This window comes from Oncorhynchus clarkii, chromosome 4, assembly GCF_045791955.1.
Source record: "Oncorhynchus clarkii lewisi isolate Uvic-CL-2024 chromosome 4, UVic_Ocla_1.0, whole genome shotgun sequence".
Taxonomy (NCBI): domain Eukaryota; kingdom Metazoa; phylum Chordata; class Actinopteri; order Salmoniformes; family Salmonidae; genus Oncorhynchus; species Oncorhynchus clarkii.
In genome coordinates this window covers 12,012,731-12,035,305 of record NC_092150.1, presented here as the reverse complement: position 1 = coordinate 12,035,305, position 22,575 = coordinate 12,012,731, and the positions used below count along the sequence as shown (strand labels likewise).

The 22,575-nt window shown below is 42.3% G+C and overlaps 1 protein-coding gene across 1 annotated transcript in view; it reads left to right on the top strand.

Moving 5' to 3' along the window:
• The window catches only part of LOC139407496 (trichohyalin-like), a 38,922-nt gene extending 20,200 nt beyond the window's left edge, over window positions 1–18,722 (top strand). Inside the window, exon 16 of the mRNA XM_071151290.1 lies at window positions 18,144–18,722. Within this exon, the coding sequence (XP_071007391.1) occupies window positions 18,144–18,722 (579 nt within the window). The remainder of the gene's footprint in view (window positions 1–18,143) is intronic.
• The last annotated feature ends 3,853 nt before the right edge of the window (window positions 18,723–22,575 follow it).

Genomic DNA, 22,575 nt, shown 5'->3' with positions numbered 1-22,575 from the left:
GGGCGTTTTACTTTTGGATTGTGCCATACTTGTATTTGGTGGACTTCCCTATTAAAAGTACGCATCTCAGACATCTCTGCTCTCCTGCGCATGACTCCTTCACCTACCTCCTAACGCAACGTTGTCACAGCAGCGGTCTAAGGCACTTCATCTCAGTGCTAGAGGCCTCACTACTGACACAGCATGGATTCGAACCAGGGAGTTACGACTGGCTGTGATTGGGAGTCCCATAGGGCGGCGCACAGCGTCGTCTGTGTTTGGCCGGTTTAGCCTTCATTGTAAATAAGAATTTGTTCTTAACCGACTTGCCGAATATTTTTTTTAAATGAACAATGAGACATTGTACTAATGCAGGAAAAAAACTATAACGAAAGAAAAGCATTGTAAGTTAACATTTTGAAAAGTTAGTGTGGGAGATAAAATAATTATCTATCAATAAAGACAAACCTCATGGTATTGACAACATAGACGGAAAGCTACTGAGTATGGTAGCTAACTCTAGTGCCACTCCTATTTGTCATATCTTCAATCTGAGCCTTGAGGAAATTAGTTGTCCTCAGGCCTGGAGGGAAGCCAAAGCCATTGCGCTACCCAAGAGTGGTAAAGCAGCCTTTACTGGTTCTAACAGCAGACCTATCAAAAACAATGCTTGACCAAATACAATGCTATTTCGTTGTAAACAAATTAACAACAGACTTTCAGCATGTTTATAGAGAAGGGCACTCAACATGTAATGTACTGACACAAATGACTGGATGATTGGTTAAAATAAATGTTTATAAGAAGATTGTGGGAGCTGTACAGATACATTTCAGTGCAGCCATTGATATTATTGACGTGGATTGTGGATTCAGATATATCTATCTAATAGAACACAGAGGGTTTTCTTTATTGGAAGCTTCTCTAATTTCAAACATGTAAAGTGTGGTGTACTGCAGGGCAGCTCTCTAGGCCCTCTACTCTTTTCTATTTTTACCAATGACCTGCCACTGCACCAAACAAAGCATTTGTGTCCATGTATGCTGATGATTTAACCATATACGCATTAGCAACCACAACTAATGAAGTTACTGAAACCATTAACAAGGAGTTGCAGACAATTTTGGAATGGGTGGCCAGTAATAAACTGGTCCTGAACATCTCTTAAACTAAGAGCATTGTATTTGGTACAAATCATTCCCTAAGTTATAGACCTCAGCTGAATCTGGTAATGAATGGTGTGGTTGTTGAACAAGTTAAGGAGACTACAATCTCAGATAGAACAAAGTAATTTAAACTGTCAAAATACATACACTAGATGACCACTAGATGTGGACGCCTGTTCGTCAACATCTCATTCCGTGGTCATTCATATGGAGTTGGTCCCCCCGTTGCTGCTATAACAACCTCAACTCTTCTGGGGTGACTTTCCATTAGATGTTGGAACATTGCTGAGGGTACTTGCTTGATTTAGCCACAAGAGCATTAGTGAGGTCGGGCACTGATGTTGTGGCAATTATGCCTGGCTCACAGTCAATGATTCAGCCAAAAGGTGTTCAATGGGGTTGAGGTCAGTGTGCTGTGCAGGCCAGTCAAGTTCTTCCACACCGATCTCGACTAACCATTTCTGTCTGGACCTCGCTTTGTGCATGGGGGCATTGTCATGCTGGAACAGGAAAGGGCCTTCCCCAAACTGTTGCCACAAAGTTGGAAGCACAGAATCGTCTAGAATGTAATTGCATGCTGTAGTGTTACGATATCCCTTCACTGGAACACAGGGACCTAGCCCGACAATAAAAAACAGCCCCAAACGATTATTCCTCCTCCGCCAAACTTTACAGTTGGCACTATGAATTGGGGTAGGTAGCAATCTCCTGACATCCGCCAAAGCCAGATTCATTCGAAGGACTGCCAAGTTGTGAAACTTGATTCATCACTCCAGAGAATGTGTTCGCACTGCACCAGAGTCCAATAGCGGCGAGCTTTACACCACTCCAGCTGACACTTGGCATTGCTTATGGTGATCTTAGGCTTGTGTGCGGCTGCTCGAGTGGCAGTTTAGAACTCAGTAGTGAGTGTTGCAACTGAGGACAGACGATTTTTACACGCTATGCACTACAGCACTCGGCAGTTCCATTCAGTGAGCTTGTGTGGCCTACCACTTCGCGGCTGAGCCGTCATTGCTCCTAGACGTTTCCACTTCATAATAACAGCACTTACAGTTGATCGGGTCAGCTCTAGCAGGGCAAACCATTGACGAACTGACTTGTTGGAAAGGTGGCATCCTATGTCGGTGCTACGTTGAATGTCACTGTGCTCTTCAGTAAGGCCATTCTACTGACAATGTTTGTCTATGGAGATTGTATGGCTGTGTGCTCAATTATATACATCTGTCAGCAACAGGTGGTGGATCCACTAATTTCAAGGGGTGTCCACATACTTCTGTCTATATAGTGTAGATTCAATGGTTGTAAAGATGGGGAGAGGTCTGTCCATAATATGCTCTGCTTTTTGACACCAAACTCCACAAAGCATGTACGGCAGGCTCTAGTTTGATCTTTTATTGATTATTGTCCAGTCATGTGGTCAAGTGCTGCAAAGAAAGACCTAGTTAAGTTGCAGCTGACCCAGAACAGAGCTGCACGTCTTGCTCTTCATTGTAATCAGAGGGCTAATATTAATACTATGCATGCCAGTCTCTATTGGCTAATAGTTGAGCAAAGACTGACAGCGTCACTTCTTGTTTTTCTTAGAAACATTAATGTGTTGGAAATTCCAAATTGTTTGCATAGTCAACTTACAAACAGCACTGACACACACACACGTACCTCACCAGACATGCTACCAGGGGTCCTTGCACAGTCCCCAGGTCCAGAACAAATTCAAGGAAACGTACAGTATTATACAGAGCCATGAGTGAATGGAACTTCCTCCATCTTAAATTGCGCAAGTGAACAGCAAACCTGGTTTCAAAAAACAAATAAAGCAACACATCACGGCACAACGCCTCTCCCCCATGTGACCTACTTGTTGTGTGCATGTACCGACATGTATGTGTAACTGATAGATATACACACTACATGTTCATGTTTTTAAATATATGTACATTTTAAAGTCTTCTGTCTGTAATTTTCGTTATGTCGAACCCCAGTAAGACTAGCTGTTGCCATTGCCGTCGCTTAATAAATACAAAAAAATCATCATGAAGCTACAACTGAGACCCTGATAATAATACTTTTTGCACCAATAAAACCCCAAACAAGCGTACAACAGAAAGCCCCCTTAGTGATCTTGTAGGTTCCAAGATGTTACAGATCTATATGAAGAAAGTGTAAGATTCTTAGTAAATGACTGAATGAATAGTCATTCAACTTCTGAATGAGTGTGTGGACTGTGTTATGACTGCTGCAATCGGCCAATGTAAGGATGGTTTGCCAGACATTCATTTCCAACACTAAGATAATGCATTGTCTATTCAATAAGTCAGAATTTGTTGTCAGGGGGTGAAAGAGACTAGCGGTTGAAAGAGACTAGCGGGTGAAAGAGACTAGAGGTTGAAAGAGTCTAGCGGGTGAAAGAGACTAGCGGGTGAAAGAGACTAGCGGTTGAAAGAGACTAGCGGTTGAAAGAGACTAGCGGGTGAAAGAGACTAGCGGTTGAAAGAGACTAGCGGTTGAAAGAGACTAGCGGGTGAAAGAGACTAGAAGTAAATCGATTGGGCATAACCTTACACAAGAAGTGAAGAATCTGATTTATCGGTTTAAATACAATTATTTTGTGACACAAATGAAAGCATTTGTTAGTGCAATATCTGTTTGAAAAGCCAGGTCAATAAACTTAAGGGAGAAATGACCTGGATTCAGGGCTTTACCAAGTCGATGAAAGCTAGCCGCCTGTCTCCAAGGCTCACAACTCTATTATCAATACAGATTTGCGACACAAAGCCAGTGCGTGCTCTTTTGTTATCTTAAAGGACCTTCAATGACACCAAATGCTGGTGCACGCCCCATTTTGTTGACGAACACATATTTGCGAGGGAGTTGACAAATTAGACGCCACCCGGTTTAATGGGCTCGTTACATAAAATGACAGCGAGCAGAAAAATAAAGCTACACCAGCACTTTAATGCCACTGCCCCTGGCATGATGAGGATATATTTTTGCTCCCTTCCTCTCCCAACCGCTGTCTTTGCTCACTGTTATGATGCCGGTCACACATTACAGTGATGTCTGGACCAGCATGGCAATGAAGCAGGGTCATTTTCCACTCGCTGTCACATCTGCAAAGATATGACAATTTCACACAAACAACCAAGACACACAAACAGACACACACGCACACAGACACAAATCAAATCAAATGTATTTATATAGCCCTTCTCTTACACACACACTCTCAAACTCAAGCAGGCACACACGCATGCAGACACACTCTCTCTCCATTTTCTATATGTATTTACTTCACAGGTATAGTTACACTAATGACCATCCAGGCTCATTCTGAGTTTCCTCGAGGACATTAGAGAGACAAATATCCATCATGCAACAAATGAACAGCTGTTTCCACCCAGTGTGTGTTTGTGTGCATAAACCTCTCCACAACTGCCCTCACTCTAAGTCAGTGAGTGGCGAGACTCAGAGTGTGCCTGGCGAGAGAGCAAGAGATCCCAGCCAGGCTGCAGTTAGTGTTCAGTGCTGTTTAGGCAGCAGTTCACTTCTCTGCCAGCCTAGACCGGGGTCACATGGAGAAACTGGCAGAATTCTGTCTTCCAGTCAGAAACCCCTTTCTCTCTCTTGCACCTTCTATCGCCATCCTCCCCCTGCTATCCCTATCCTTCCATACTATCAGTCAACTCATTGAACCACCGCAATGCAGAGTTTATCTAAAAATCCAACTCATGACTAAGAGGAACATAAGCGTGTACAGTTTTGTTTCCCATTTACTTGTATCTAGGGGGAGGTAAATCTAAATGTTTTTATTACCATTTTCTAGCCCGTTGTTGAAAGCTCTTATGACGTCTGACTCCGTGTTTCCTGATGGGTGACTATTCAATACATTTTCATGTATTTATCAGTTCAATTATTTTCAGGATATGCAAATTGCCCATCCTGTTGGCAGATATGGGTAATATTTATATTACTTGTATTTGAAATATGTATATACTTACGTTATATATACAGTGCCTTGCGAAAGTATTCGGCCCCCTTGAACTTTGCGACCTTTTGCCACATTTCAGACTTCAAATATAAAGATATAAAACTGTATTTTTTTGTGAAGAATCAACAACAAGTGGGACACAATCATGAAGTGGAACGACATTTATTGGATATTTCAAACTTTTTTAACAAATCAAAAACTGAAAAATTGGGCGTGCAAAATTATTCAGCCCCCTTAAGTTAATACTTTGTAGCGCCACCTTTTGCTGCGATTACAGCTGTAAATCGCTTAGGTTATGTCTCTATCAGTTTTGCACATCGAGAGACTGACATTTTTTCCCATTCCTCCTTGCAAAACAGCTCGAGCTCAGTGAGGTTGGATGGAGAGCATTTGTGAACAGCAGTTTTCAGTTCTTTCCACAGATTCTCGATTGGATTCAGGTCTGGACTTTGACTTGGCCATTCTAACACCTGGATATGTTTATTTTTGAACCATTCCATTGTAGATTTTGCTTTATGTTTTGGAACATTGTCTTGTTGGAAGACAAATCTCCGTCCCAGTCTGAGGTCTTTTGCAGACTCCATCAGGTTTTCTTCCAGAATGGTCCTGTATTTGGCTCCATCCATCTTCCCATCAATTTTAACCATCTTCCCTGTCCCTGCTGAAGAAAAGCAGGCCCAAACCATGATGCTGCCACCACCATGTTTGACAGTGGGGATGGTGTGTTCAGCTGTGTTGCTTTTACGCCAAACATAACGTTTTGCATTGTTGCCAAAAAGTTCAATTTTGGTTTCATCTGACCAGAGCACCTTCTTCCACATGTTTGGTGTGTCTCCCAGGTGGCTTGTGGCAAACTTTAAACAACACTTTTTATGGATATCTTTAAGAAATGGCTTTCTTGCCACTCTTCCATAAAGGCCAGATTTGTGCAATATACGACTGATTGTTGTCCTATGGACAGAGTCTCCCACCACAGCTGTAGATCTCTGCAGTTCATGTAGAGTGATCATGGGCCTCTTGGCTGCATCTCTGATCAGTCTTCTCCTTGTATGAGCTGAAAGTTTAGAGGGACGGCCAGGTCTTGGTAGATTTGCAGTGGTCTGATACTCCTTCCATTTCAATATTATCGCTTGCACAGTGCTCCTTGGAATGTTTAAAGCTTGGGAAATCTTTTTGTATCCAAATCCGGCTTTAAACTTCTTCACAACAGTATCTCGGACCTGCCTGGTGTGTTCCTTGTTCTTCATGATGCTCTCTGCGCTTTTAACGGACCTCTGAGACTATCACAGTGCAGGTGCATTTATACGGAGACTTGATTACACACAGGTGGATTGTATTTATCATCATTAGTCATTTAGGTCAACATTGGATCATTCAGAGATCCTCACTGAACTTCTGGAGAGAGTTTGCTGCACTGAAAGTAAAGGGGCTGAATAATTTTGCACGCCCAATTTTTCAGTTTTTGATTTGTTAAAAAAGTTTGAAATATCCAATAAATGTCGTTCCACTTCATGATTGTGTCCCACTTGTTGTTGATTCTTCACAAAAAAATACAGTTTTATATCTTTATGTTTGAAGCCTGAAATGTGGCAAAAGGTCGCAAAGTTCAAGGGGGCCGAATACTTTCGCAAGGCACTGTATATATATATATATATATATATATATATATATATATATATACATATATATATATATATATATATATATATATATATATATATAAACACACACAGAGTTGAAGTCAGAAGTTTACATACACCTCAGCCAAATACATTTAAACTCAGTTTTTCACAATTCCTGACATTTAATCTGAGTAAAAATTCCCTGTTTTAGGTCAGTTAGGATCACCACTTCATTTTAAGAATGTAAAATGTCAGAATAATAGTAGAGAGAATGATTTATTTCAGCTTTTATTTCTTTCACCACATTCCCAGTGGGTCAGAAGTTTACATGCACTCAAATAGTATTTGGTAGCATTGCCTTTAAATTGTTTAACTTAGATCAAGCGTTTTGGTAGCCTTCCACAAGCTTCCCACAATAAGTTGGGTGAATTTTGGCCCATTCCTCCTGACAGAGGTGGTGTAACTGAGTCAGGTTTGTAGTCCTCCTTGCTCGCACATGCTTTTTAAGTTCTGCCCACAAATGTTCTGTAGGATTGAGGTCAGGGCTTTGTGATGGCCGCTCCAATACCTCGACTTTGTTGTCCATAAGCCATTTTGTCACAACTTTAGAAGTAAATTTTGCAGCTTTTTGTTAAAAATCGCGCAACATTTCAACGTCCTGATACTCATGCAAGGAATATAGTATATGCATATGATTAGTATGTGTGGATAGAAAACACTCTGAAGTTTATAAAACTGGTTAAATCATGTCTGTGACTATAACAGAACGCGTTTAGCAGGAAAAATCCTAAGGAAAACCAAAAAATATCCCTCCGCCAGTCTCTGTATTGTCTATGGCAAGGGAAAATAGATAGGTCCCTGTTTACAATGCCTACAGCTTCCACACGCAGTACTGTCAATTGATTTTAAATTAATCCTTGGTAACATGAGGAATAGGCACTTCCTGTCGTCGAGCACACCACAGGAAGTAATGAAAGAGAGAATGTGGACCATGATTTCAAAACATGCTGCTATTGAATACACATCGCCCCGTGATCAATTTGATCGATTATTAACGTTTACTAATACCTAAAGTTGGATTACAAAAGTAGTTTGAAGTGTTTTGTCAAAGTTTATAGGTAACTTTTTTTAATTTAAAAAAATTACGGTGCGTTTTGGAACGGTGCTTTTCCATGGATCAGACGGCCTTCATAAATGGACATTTTGGGTATACATGGACGGATTTAATCGAAAAAAAGACCCAATTGTGATGTTTATTGGACATATAGGAGTGCCAACAAAGAAGCTTGTCAAAGGTAATGAATGTTTTATATTTTATTTCTGCGTTTTGTGTAGCGCCGGCTACGCTAATTATTCTGTTTACGTCCCCTTTGTGTATTTCGGGGGTTGCATGCTATCAGATAATAGCTTCTCATGCTTTCGCCGAAAAGCATTTAAAAAATCTGACATGTTGGCTAGATTCACAACGAGTGTAGCTTTAATTGAGTACCCTGCATGTGTGTTTTAATGAAAGTTTGAGTTGTATCAAGTACTATTAGCTGTCACTCTGAAATTTCCACTGATGTCCGCTGATGTTGATCCCTGTACAGGCCGACTTACCAAAACTATAGTTATAGTTAGTTAGTTAGTTAGTTAATATCTTTCTATAAATTTTTTCATTCTGGTTCACTATTATGTGAAATGTTGTTGGCACTATGTTGTGATAATAGAGTGTGCTAAATGACCAAAATTGTAATGTAATTTTTAAAAATGAACACTAAAAATCACGCTGATCTATTAGTCTCATGAGCTCCACACCAAGGCCAATAATGATACCTTGTGTGCTTTGTATTTATTCATTTAGGTAATTTAGCAGAGCAACTTACAGTCAGTGCATTAAACTAAGGTAGATAACAATCACATAGAACATTAATAGCAAAAAAAACACTGTATTTTTTGGGAGGGGTTACTGTTACAGAGAATGTTATTGTAGTGAAGGTGTGTATTTTTTGTAAATTTAGAAAATACAAAATACAGTACTGGTATTTTATCTAAGTAGAATACTTTGCCAAAGTATTTTGTATTTTAGTTTGATACTTTGGTCTTTAGAGTATCTTGTATTTGTAGAATCCATTTGTATTTATCTGTTGCCTATCTCTCCCTGCTGCTATGGCTGATACGTGAGCAACTGGACTGTTTCACTGATACACGCAGGTGCTTTTGCACAACTAATGATGCTGTAAGTTATTACAGTAATGCTTGCTGTTACACACACACACACTTTCCTATAAATGATGCTATTAAGCAAACGTACTCATATGCAACTGTAATGGTTGGTGTCCCACTGTGGGTCTAATTGACTGGATAGATTCATTTGGAGATCATCCAGCAGGAATAGTGTTCATAAACAGCATGTGTTGCCATTTGCTGGCTTTCAGCTCCTTTTCGCTGTTCCGCTAAAGGGTCTGCTCCTACTGAAGACATGCTGGTGAAGAAGCTTAATGACACCGTAGCGTCAAAGCCATAAATACACTGAATTTGGCGAACTAGGTTTGAGTTTCACAATTTAAATTGGCGCCGTGTTGGCACCAATGTGGGTGACTGCAAATTGCATAATGCTAAGCCAGCATTTCTGCTCATCTCTAATGAAAGTGAAATACAATGTAATCTTAGCAAGTAGATAAATCATTGATAGTGTGTCTGAAACTATGAACTCACATTTGAGAATAATTAATTGAAAATAAATACTCATATCCTCTACTCCAGGGGTAGACAACCCTGGTCCTTGTGTGTCGCAGTAACTTCATGTTTTTAATAGTAGACTGATAATATAGATGCAGAAAGTACACAGTATAGTGGTCAATTTCCGCAGAGCGTTGGAGCATGAGGCTCAACTGCTGTTTCGGTCCCGCTGTGAACGCCGTGAAGCGAACCAGAGCGAAGTCTTGCATCCCGCTCATCTCAATAGCTGCGGTGTTGCTCGTGGCAACGGCATTTCGCTGAGTCTACCTTTAACTGACCTGGAACACCAGGTGTGTTGAATTTAAGCAATCACCGTACTGATCAATTAAGTAACCAGCTCAGTGTGGTGCCTAGTTGGGAAACAATCCTTCAGGAACAGGGTTGCCTGCTCTACTCCAACCGCATACAGCAAGAGCATGAACATCAGGTGTAGAAAGAGACAATACAAGTAACTAACTCCCAGTAATGGGAATAAACTGGGTCCCCTCTTCACAGTTCACCCAACAGATTATCATTAGATCCTTATGTCCCTCTCCCCCTATGGTCCATTTACTGTCAATTCATTTAGTGGAGGGAAGAGAGAAAGGGATACAGAGTTCAGTGAACAGGGAAAATGACCATATTGATCATGGGGTTGGCTGCCTTTGTGGCAGGGAGAACTGACCTTGTCGGCCTTCTCCTCTCAACCAATCAAATATCAATTTTCTCCATCTTCTCTCACCCCCAGGCCAATCAAAAGCTCACCCTCTCGACACTCAGCCAATGAAAAACTGATGTATTATGCCCTCTGACTCTCACCAAATGGGGTGGAAAATACTGTAGAAGACAACATACCCTTCCTTACAAGCTGCAGTAACAAAGTAGAAAATGTATTTGAAATTTGTAGCAGTGACAGTTCCACCTCAAATGCAATAAAACAAAACTCCCCAGAAAGTAACACCCTCAGAAACATCACACATATCCCCTCATCAGTGGAACCCTCATGCCTATCTCTGTTTTCAGGAAACATCAATCTGCCAAGTTGCAGAGGGTGTCATGCCAAACATGCAGGTAATGTATTCCCTGCCACTTCCTCTTCCTGTGCTGTGTGGGTCTCAACCCACAAGCCAATCTCCGTTCTGCTGCCCCAGAGACGGGCCCAGACTGACATCACAAAGAGCATTGCCTACGTTTGATTACACAGTGCTTGAAGGTTTTCCTCTATCATTTCCCTTCTGTGTCTAGATGTTTCTGTTCCCTTTTCCAATGTTTTGACAGCTCTCCAAAGCTCTTCCACATTACAGTTTATAGGTGAGAGTGGGGTAGGTTGAAACAAAGGGGTAAGTTAAGTAGGAAACCATACACAAAATGTATAATTTGACCATTTCATTGAGTCTGAGGGAAGAAACCGCATGGAAAAAGTGGTAAGCAGGTTAGGTCCAAAAAACGGATTTTCTCCAAGTCAAATTAATTTGTGTTAAGAGGTTTCATGATGCTTGTTTCAAAGCCAAGTAGGTCATTTTAAGATTGTTCTATACATCAGCTGGGGTCTCTATAAGCTTCAATATGTTGCTGAATGTCAAAAATGTCTCAACTTCCCCCACAAGCGAAGATTGTTGTAAGCCAACCTAATGAGGATATGTGTTGGGAAAGGGGAAAACTAGAGTATTGGAACCTAGTCCCAGACCTTTCAGTTAAGAAGCCATTTCAGAGAATTGGAACATTGCCATAAAATCTAAACCTGCTCACCACATAGTGCCCCTAAAGTGCTGTATTCAATACAGCCAGTTGATTTCTCTCTGAACTTTGCCAAAAATCTAATTTAGAAGGACAGTGAACAAAAAGTAGTATTACTCGCACAGATGTTTCATTGGCCATTACTTTCAGCGGTCACCAGTGCTATTGAGGAGAGTAAATGGGCCCTCTAGAATACCCCATTAGTGCTAGTGATAAGCCCAACAGTACAAGGAGGGCTCTGGCTTATGTGAAAGGTAAAGGCTCTGTGGAATAGTGCCCCAATGAAATTTGTTTTCACTCAAACCTTTTCTCACCATACAATACAATTACACAGGAGAGCACGCAAAAGAGAAAGGTCTTCATGACTCAATGTTTGTGTGTTCAAACTGATTGTTACATGTGAATGCATACTCACAAGCCGGGGTACGCATGTTGGCCATGTTCTGTTATATTCTCCATCCGGCACAGCCAGAAGAGGACTGGCCACCCCTCATAGCCTGGTTCCTCTCTAGGTTTCTTACTAGGTTCCGGCCTTTCAAGGGAGCTTTTCCTAGCCACCATGCTTCTACACCTGCATTGCTTGCTGTTTGGATTTTAGGCTGGGTTTCTGTACAGCACTTTGAGATATCAGCTGATATAAGAAGGGCTTTATGAATACATTTGATTTGATGTGCACGCACTGTACACACATATACACTTTAGGGACTCCAGAACCATGTGACATAGCCACATCTTCTGGCCTAATGGGGAATTACTGAAATGGTTATGCTTGCTTTTTAGCATGATAGACCATAGAGATAGATAGAGGACTCTAGTGGCCAAAATCCTGTTTTAGCAGCATCTTTGATCAGACTTTCACCATTTTGAAGTAGTCAACTGGGTGGGACTTCCTATGGGTTAAGGATGATCACATAAATCCATCCAGGTCACCAGGAGGCCAATTAATTATATTAATGAGCAAATGTTCCATAACTGCAGGTGGCAGTAAATCGCCAAACTTGGCTTTATATATGTTCAAACAACACACTCCCAGTGTCAGTATGCACCCTTTCAGTTTGTTTACCAACTCATAAATGTAGTAGTAGAAGAACATGGACAACTTCAAAATGGAGATGGTCTCAATGGCACCTTCATTGCTCTCACAGACGCCATAATGGGACAGATACAACGATGTCATGTCTATGTGAGAGACACTGTAACCTCCATCATCTGAAGTCCACGTAAAGATTGCAGAATCAAGCCAAGTTTGTAGTTATATGCAGGAGGATTCCACATGGTAGAGGAGATGCTGGGATGGAACGATTTATCCAATTCAATGCTATGTTCCCTGCTGCATTTAGTTGACATTTTTCTATGTTTGGCATTGAGTCTTCAGAGTCTTATAAAAAACATGGGAGATTGACGCTGTCCGATAGTAGAGACCTGTGCTGTTAAACTCCCTCTTCCAGCTCCCCTCCATGCTGTTTGACCCTGGGTCTCCTCCCTGCAGTCATAACACCTTTCCCCTACATCCTCTTTCATCTTCTCCCCACAGATCACTACCATCGTGCCTCAGATCTCAGCCATACATCCTGTATGTCTCCAGGTAGACACCGGCTCAAAATTACTGCCATCAATCATCTTAGTAGGTCAAACACTGTCACTCAGTCCCAAATCTAACCACAGTCCGTACCTCGTGGGCACTAGATCTGAAATTATGGGACAGGTAAAAGCCAATACAGTCATAGCTCCTTCTATGGCCAAAATTGTATGGTTTCATACAACCTTAATCAGGACGTGACCTCCAATATTTCAGTCAATGTCACAAGCCTGCGAAACCAGAGCGTTCCCATATGAACTCTAATTGCAATCTGAGAGCACATATGTTATTTAGCCTTTCCAGGTGAAAAGTGTTGGGAGGGAAAGTAGAGTTCCTAATGGGAGTGAATTACACAGAGGAGGCTGGTGGGAGGAGCTATAGGAGGACAGGCTCATTGGTAGTAATAGCGATTAAGAAGAAATGTGTGTTTCTCTCCACCGTATGTAGAGCAGTTGGACCATGGCAGAGGCAGTCAAATGGAGTCGCGTGGAGACTTTGGGATTTTGTCCAGATGCCAAAGAGTGACTCCCCGATGTAATAAAAATGTTTAAAAAAACACACCCCTCTACGATTTGTCATTGGCACCAGCTGTCCCTCCCATCCAGCCCTAGGGGCAGTGTCACAGAAAAGTTCTAGGAGCGTGGCCAAATGGCAGTCCGAATCTCTCTGGGTGCAGCCAGGGACATTTGTTGGGCACATTTAAGTGACCTGACTAACTTGCCATTTAGTTCAAAACCATGGGAGGCGTCGGTCCAGCCTCTGCAACCACAGTGACAGAACAGGGCCGCCATCAGTCCATTAGCTAACGGCTAATTATAAAACACTCGCTAATTATGAAAGACAATAATGGCTGCCTTGCTAACTGCCTCTGTTTGTATCTTGCTAACTGTCCATGATTGCCTGGCATTTTGTCTCTATCTGTTGCCTGGATGGATGAGGCCCTAAGCAACAAACAACAGAACACAGGATGTGGTCCAGTTAGCTCAATCACCCAGCCAGCTAGGGTGTCTGAAAAGGAGGTCACCCAGTGCTTTGTGGCAAATGTACTCACTGTTATCATTATCTCTGGTCCTCTGTGGACAAAGTGCTGCAGTGTGAATGGCAGATGGGCCCTTGATGAGGTACCACACAGTGTTCCAGGACCTAGTGGAGACTGTTGAGTGTTTGTCTCCCTGTGAAGGCCAGGAGGCTAGCTGAAGTCTGATGGGGACTCAATGTTGAGGACATTTAGACAATGGGATTTGGAGGAAGAAGCTGCTCAAAGGAGTAAACCAATCCAATCACCCCTATGAGATGCTGATTAGACCAGAGAGAAGCACTTATATTCATTTAGAACATTTTCTGATTCAGATCCTGGCGTGTTTGGTACGCTGATCCCTGCTTAATGTTTCACACCAGAAGTAAACTGAGTTAGCTAACTAGATGTGGTTGTGGGTTCCGAGATTGCATCAAATCTGGCAATAACAAATTCTGCTACTTGCCTGTGTGGTTGGTCCATGATCCAGTACCAGCTATTGTGATGTGTTCGTGCAAGTCGCATGGAGCAACATGTACAATATCATGGACATTACCCCACTCTACAACCTTCCCACAGATTGCTGTGTTTGAACTCTTCTAACACCAAAGTTATAATCTATGATAAGGATATAAATCAAAGAGAACAACCTCTCTTCCTCTCCTTTATGTGTATCTATCTACATGAGAGTGCCTGGTGGGCTTGCAGTATTGTAATCACCTGGGGACCACTGAGACAGGTTGGGTACACCCCCCTGAACACTACATTTACCCATCCACCATGCCTCCTGTACACCCACATTAGTTGAGCTATTTGGGGGGAAACATCACACCTGTGGGGGTCCATTTATCATGCAAGCGGGGAGTTAACTGAATGGGTCTCTAAAGTGATGCAAGGCTCCATACATACATAGCATCATAGTTATGGTGAGGAAATAAACAAACACACACATTAACAGCAGCGGACGAGGGGAAAGCGAGTTGGAGAAAGCTGGAAGATGTACAGTACCAGTAAAAAGTTTGGATACAGCTACTCATTCAAGGGTTTTTGTTTATTTTAACTATTTTCTACATTGTAGAATAATAGTGAATACATCAGAACTATGAAATAACACATGTGGAATCATGTAGTAACGTTAAAAGTATTCAACAAATCAAAATATATTTTATATTTGAGATTCTTCAAACCAGCCACCCTTTGCCTTGATGACAACTTTGCACACTTTTGGCATTCTCTCAACCAAATTCACCTGGAATGTTTTTCCAAAGGTCTTGAAGGAGTTCCCACATATGCTGAGCATTTGTTGGCTGCTTTTCTCTCACTCTGCGGTCCAACTCATCCCAAACCATCTCAATTGGGTTGAGGTCGGGTGATTGTGGAAGCCAGGTCATCTGATGCAACACTACATCACTCTCCTTCTTGGTCAAATAGCCTTTACACAGCTTGGAGGTGTGTTGGGTCATTGCCCTGTTGAAAAAACAATGATAGACCCACTAAGAGCAAACCAGATAGGGATGCCTTGAATTCTAAATAATCACAAAGTGTCACCAACAAAGCACCCCCACACCATCACACCTCCTCCTCCATGCTTCACGGTTGGAACCACACATGGGGAGATCATCCGTTCACCTACTCTGTGTCTCACAAAGACACTGTGGTTGGAACCAAAAATCTCACATTTTGACTCATCAGACCAAATGACAGATTTCCACCAGTCTAATGTCAATTGCTTGTGTTTCTTGGCCCAAGCTAGTCTCTTCTTCTTATTGGTGTCATTTAGTAGTGGTTCCTTTGCAGCAATTTAACCATGAAGGCCTGATTCATGAAGTCTCCTCTGAACAGTTGATGTTGATATGTGTCTATTACTTGAACTCTGTGAGGCTGGTAACTCTAATGAACGTATCCTCTGCAGCAGAGTTAACTCTGTGTCTTCCTTTCCTGTGGTGGTCCTCGTGAGAGCCAGTTTCATTATAGCACTTGATTGTTTCTGCGAATGCACTTGAAGAAACTTTCAAAGTTCTTGAAATGTTCAGGATTGACTGACCTTCATGTCTTTAAGTGATGATGGACAGTCGTTTATCTTTGCTTATTTGAGCTGTTTTTTTCCATAATATGGACTTGGTCTTTTACCAAATAGGGCTGTCTTCTGTATACCACCCTTACCTTGTCACAACACAACTGATTGGCTCAAACACATTAAGAAGGAAAGAAATTCCACAAATTAACTTTTAACAAGGCACACCGGTTAATTTAAATGCATTCCTGGTTATTACCTCCTGAAGCTGGTTGAGAGAATGCCAAGAGTGTGCAAATCTGTCATCAAGGCAAAGGGTGGCTACTTTGAAGAATCTGAAATATAAAATATATTTTGATTTGTTTAACACTTTTTTTGTTACATAATTTACATGATTCCATGTGTTATTTCATAGTTTTGATGTCTTCACTATTATTCTACAATGTAGAAAATAGTACAAATAAATAAAAACGCTTGAATGAGTAGGTGTTTCTAAACTTTTGACTGGTACTGTATATCTGATGTGTCAAATTGTTTTTTTTAGGCAATATACATCTACACACACACACACACACACACACACACACACACACACACACACACAGAAGACAGTGAGGCCAGAGGTTTCGCCTCCTTGTCTTCCTGCCTACTAATCTCCTGTTTTCCAACCTACTGTTCTCCTGTGGTCCAGCCTACTGGCTGCCTGTGTTCCAGCCTACTGACCTCCTTGTGTTGCAGACTACTGATCTCCTTGTGTTCCAGACTACCGATCTCCTTGTGTTCCAGCCTACTGGCCTCCTTGTCTTCCAGCCTACTGATCTCCTTGTGTTCCAGACTACTGGCCTCCTTGTGTTCCAGTCTACTGATCACATTGTGTTCCAGACTACTGATCTCCTGTGTTCCAGCCTACTGTTCTCCTGTGTTCCAGCCAACTGATTTCCTATGGTGTTCCAGCCTACTGGCCTCCTTGTGTTCCAGCCTATTGCTCTCCTTGTCTTCCAGCTTACTGCTCTCCTTGTCTTCCAGCCTATTAAAGCGATGTGGCCTGTCTTGTGAGTCCTCATGAGTTCTCTGAAAAAGAGTGGATGGCTCTGAGCACAACCAGGCATATTCTCACAGTAAACACTCTCAGCCCGGCACCTGGAATGCAATAAGCAGGGGGGCCAGGTACTGGAACTACCACCTGTGGACCACTGTGTGAGCTGAGGAGAGGAGCGTGGGATGATACAGTGCATTCATCCTAAATTATATACAGTGTTTACTTCCTTCAGGCTTCTAACTGCTCTCCCCGGTCAGGCACTTCAGAGGAGTACAGCAGAGGTCTGAGGGGGAAGAGAGAGAGAGAGAGAGTGTGTGTGTGTGTGTGTGTGTGTGTGTGTGTGTGTGTGTGTGTGTGTGTGTGTGTGTGTGTGTGTGTGTGTGTGTGTGTGTGTGTGTGTGTCATTACTGAAGGAGCCCTCCTCCAATACTCGATTATCCAAAGTGATTCATTTGTCTTTTTTGGAAGCCCACACATAAGGGAGATCTAAGTACAACTCTTAGCAACCTTCCTCCTCCAAGGAGTGATGAGGAGAGAGAGAGTGTGTGTGTGTGTGTGTACCGTACAAACTTAAAACAACAGATGGAAAGTCCATTACAGAAAGAGGCCAGTCATTTACTATGCACCATCCTTAACAGTGCAGCCAGCAACTGTGGCTTCCTTTATGCACTATGGTTGTCATTCATGTAGACACACTGCCACGTCGTGGCGAGTGGATGCATGACAGTGCACTGCCTGCTAAGTTTTCAGTTTACCTTTGAATCCCTATACTGAACAATGAACCAATGAGATTCCCTTTCCACGTCCAGCAGTTGAATACAGTTCATGTTAGGAAGAAAATGTTATCACTATCAAAATACTATCTCAGAGAGAGAGCGGGAGAGAGAGAAGGCGAGAGAGAAAAAGCGAGAGAGGAGGAGAGAGAGAGGGGATTGAAAAGGTAAAGAAAGAGCAGTGGATTAGTGAAGTTCACCTGAGCAGAATGTTTAACAAAGTCACTCCCGAGGGAGGTGATTAATGGGCAATGCGCTTCCCTCCAGATGGCCAACAAGCGTCGCAGGCGGAAACAGAAACCCGCTCGATCACAACGAATGCCTCGTCGCCTACCTCATACTCACTCTGGATTAGCACAAACACTGACAAACGTTCACACAAACATTCACATAATGTTGGTACAGATCTGTTGTTAAAACCGCTGAAGCCACAAAACCCACTGGGCACAGACGTCAATTCAATGTCTATTTCACATTGGTTCAACTTAATTTCATGAAATGTTGTGGATACAACGTTGATTCAACCAGCGTGTTCAACCAATAAACGTTTTCCACTCACAAACCAATTTCACTTGCCCCAACTCCACCTACTCTCCCCACTCCACCTACTCTCCCAACTCCACCTACTCTTCCCACTCCACCTACTCTCCCAACTCCACCTACTCTCCCCACTCCACCTACTCTCCCCACTCCACCTACTCTCCCCACTCCACCTACTCTCCCAACTCCACCTACTCTTCCCACTCCACCTACTCTCCCAACTCCACCTACTCTCCCAACTCCACCTACTCTCCCAACTCCACCTACTCTTCCCACTCCACCTACTCTCCCAACTCCACCTACTCTCCCAACTCCACCTACTCTCCCCACTCCGCCTACTCTCCCAACTCCACCTACTCTCCCAATTCCACCTACTCTTCCCACTCCACCTACTCTCCCAACTCCACCTACTCTCCCAACTCCACCTACTCTCCCCACTCCGCCTACTCTCCCAACTCCACCTACTCTCCCAACTCCACCTACTCTCCCCACTCCACCTACTCTCCCAACTCCACCTATTCTGAAAGAAGTGGGAAATGCCACACAATGAAGCATCAGCACATGTGATCATCCAGGGGAGACATTTTGGGCAGCACATGGGTGGGAGCGTTGGGCCAGTAACCGGAAAAGTTGCTGGATCGAATCCCAGAGCTGACAAGGTAAAAATCTGTCGTTCCGCCCCTGAGCAAGGCAGTTAACCCACTGTTCCCTGGGCGCCGAAGACGTGGATGTCGATTAAGGAAGCCCCTCTGATTCAGAGGTTGGGTTAAATGCGAAAGACACATTTCAGTTGAATGCATTCAGTTGTACAACTGACTAGCCCTCCCCCCCTTCTTCTCTTTATTGTGTCTATGAACAGGAGAACAAGGTTATAACGTGAGGTGACACAATGTCTGTTTTCATCAGACAACAACTCTGAGAGTTTCAAACAACATCGCTTGGAAATGTGTAGCTTCAACCAACTGACCCCCTAAAGGTTCACTGACTTTCCTTTCGCTCCATCGAACTAACCATCCTTTTTCATGATTGATTTAGGAATTTCATCAAGTCACATAGAAAGGTGACACACCAATTTCTAGATGTCTGTGAGAAGAGATTGTGTTTTTCAATGGATAACCCCCAGATTCAGCTTTAAAAAATAGACTTATTTCACTAAGTAGAGGATTCTGAAATGCTAATTTTACACACGTTCTCAAATTCCCATCATAAGAAAACACAAGGCATCACATTTTGAAAGAGGGAATCAAGGCTTAAATTGTGGGTATTTCTCTGTCACCTTGATGTTAATGACTTTTCTTGAAATAATGATGTGCTTGGAAGCTCCACTCATCTCATTTGAAGACATATTAAGGCTATATTAACGGTAAGTGGGTTCTTCATATGGCACACCACAGGCACTCACGCACACACCTTAACTTCAACATCTGTTTAACCTCAACATCATTAACAAAAACACTGCCTCCACAGCAAACCAGAACCATGAAAAACAATCTCCCAAACTCCCATGGGCTCCAGATGATACATACCCAAGAAATGTGTGTCCAGCTAATTAGAATTGACAATGTGACAGCTTTCCACACAACTCTGCCTTGAAAGACTCAAGGGTTTATCCCAGCATCTTTTAGCAGTAAGAGAAACGGGAAGGTTCTTGGGAAATAAAAATTAGAAATCCATGAATAGTTTGCCTTTCCCTCTAGAAGAGGTTGATTCAGAATCTATTCTCTTCTTCTCATCTCACCATTTGAAAAACAAACATAGGTACAACATAGATACAATATGGTAATGTGGTACCCTTTGAAAGCCATGTGGTGAAGGGCATTGAAGCAAACAATGCAGTGACTGTCCTGTCCTCAGGTTCTCTCATTCACAGTTGAGCAGCTTATCAGAGGGCAGTAATGATATAGATTGGGAGATGCAGGCTTCCTCTCAGAGGAGCAGGTTCCCTCTCTAGGTTCAACAGTACGTGACAGAACAGTACACCTGCACACACAAATTGTTCCAAACCAAAATATGTCCCGAGTAATCTCTGTTTGCAAGCAGGAGAAGAATTGTGTGCAAACCACCCCAAAACAATAGCATTCAATATGAGGTAGGGCCCCACAAGTATTAGAGGAGCTGTCGCTACTCCAGCGCGGGCATGCATATTACAAACAGTGAAGAGCAGAGGCAAATGAAAATACTGATGCCTGCTGCAAACAGGGTGCCATCCCTGGCTATGATTAAATCCAGCATCTGCTGATGTAGTTCACTTCTGGGAGGTGACAGAGAACAGACATGGTTTTGTGGTGCGGTGCAGGATAGAACCCAAAAGAGAAACTTTCAAATGGAAAAAGGCTGTGATAACACAGCAGACTGATGGATGCAGGGCGGCCCATATTCAAAGTCGTCCCCCAGACAGAATAGGAGCCAATTACTGAGACAGGCATCCCAAGAGCCACCATGAAGGCAATCACACCCCAACAGGAGATGTGTTTACTTGGTGTCCAGGGAGACGTGGTGGCAGAGAAGGCCTTTGGGCCAAATGAAAATGTTCCAAGAATTCATCCCAACGCATAGAGACACGCCAATAGGAATTGTACAACTTACCAATGAAAACGGAATACAGATACCAAAACAATTCTTTACCACCCAGTCCCTTTATTTTCAACATATCTATACCCTTGGGAGGGTAAATATTTTTGGACAGAGTCCATTGCACAATGATGTCAGGCTGCTTACCTACAGGGGAATCATGCACCCATTAATTTAGATGGAGCACGGAGTACGTGAAGATGGAGGGGGGGTTGTCAGAGATTTCTGAGAATTTCGCTTTTTTTGAAACACATAAAACAGTATTTTCCTGCAATCTAGAGCCGTAATCATTATTCCTAATCTTATCTAAAAAAAATAAAATCTTAAAAAAATATATTTTTCTGAATAAGCTAAGCATAGTGCTTTACATGTTATATTATCATTTGAATGAATGATGCAAATGGGTTATTTAAGAACCTTTTTAGACATTTTAGCAAATGTATATAACAAATATATACAGTATATATCACATTTACATAAGTATTCAGACCGTTTACTCAGTACTTTGTTGAAGCACCTTAAACAGCAATAACAGCCTTGAGTCTTCTTGACACACCTGTATTTGGGGAGTTTCTCCCATTCTTCTGTGCAAATCCTCTCAAGCTCTGTCAGGTTGGATGGGGAGCGTTGCTGCACAGACATTTTTCAGGTCTCTCCAGAGATCTTCGATCGGGTTCAAGTCCGGGCTCTGGCTGGGCCGCTCAAGGACATTCAGAGACTTGTCCCGAAGCCACTCCTGCATTGTCTTGGCTGTGTGCTTAGGGTTGTTGCCCTGTTGGAAGGCGAACCTTCGCCCCAGTCTGAGGTCCTGAGCGCTCTGGAGTAGGTTATCATCAAGGATCTCGCTGTACTTTGCTCCGTTCATCCTTGCCTCGATCCTGACTACTCTTCCAGTCCCTGTCGCTGAAAAACATCCCCACACCATGCTTCAGCGAAGGGATGGTGCCAGGTTTCCTCCAGATGTGACACTTGGCATTCAGGCCAAAGAGTTTTTTGGTTTCATTCCAGAGAATCTTATTTCTCATGGTCTGAGAGTCTTTAGGTACCTTTTGGCAAACTCCAAGCGGGCTGTCATGTGCCTTTGCCTTTGCCTGTCAACTGTGGTACCTTATATAGACAGGTGTGTGCCTTTCCAAATCATGTCCAATCAATTGAATTTACCACAGGTGGACTCCAATCAAGTTGGATGATGATCCATTCCCAAGGATGATCAATAGAAACAGGATGAACCTGACCTCAATTTCATGTATCATAGCAAATGGTCTGAATACTTATGTAAATAAGTTATTTCTGTTTTTTCAGTTTATAAATATGCAAAATAATTCTAAAAACCTGTTTTCACTTTGGCATTATGTGGTATTGTGTGTAGATTAATGAGATTTTTTTCTAATTTAAATCATTTTAGAATAACGCTGTAACATAGCAAAATGTGGAAAAAGTCCAGGGAACTGCCTACATTCCGAAGGCACTGTATTTCACATTAAAGCTGGAATCCTGAATGGCGAAACTATCACGTCCATTTGAGATGTAACAAAAAAAGAAGTTACTGCAAACAATGAACATCATTGTGTGCGCGATAGAACAGCAGAATATGTTTTGCCATTTTTTATACCATGTTGCATAATGCTACTCACCTCTGCTTCGTCAACAAACACAATAACAGCAGCAGTGGGGGTGCTGCTGTTTCCCTTCAGCTGGTCATAAGACATCACATTTTGAAAGAGGGAATCTTAAATGATTTATCTTTGACAAGTAAACAAATAACATCACCTTGATGTTAATGACTTTTCCTGAAGATAACAATGTGCTTGGAAGCTCCAATCATCTCTTTTGAAGACATGAAGGATAT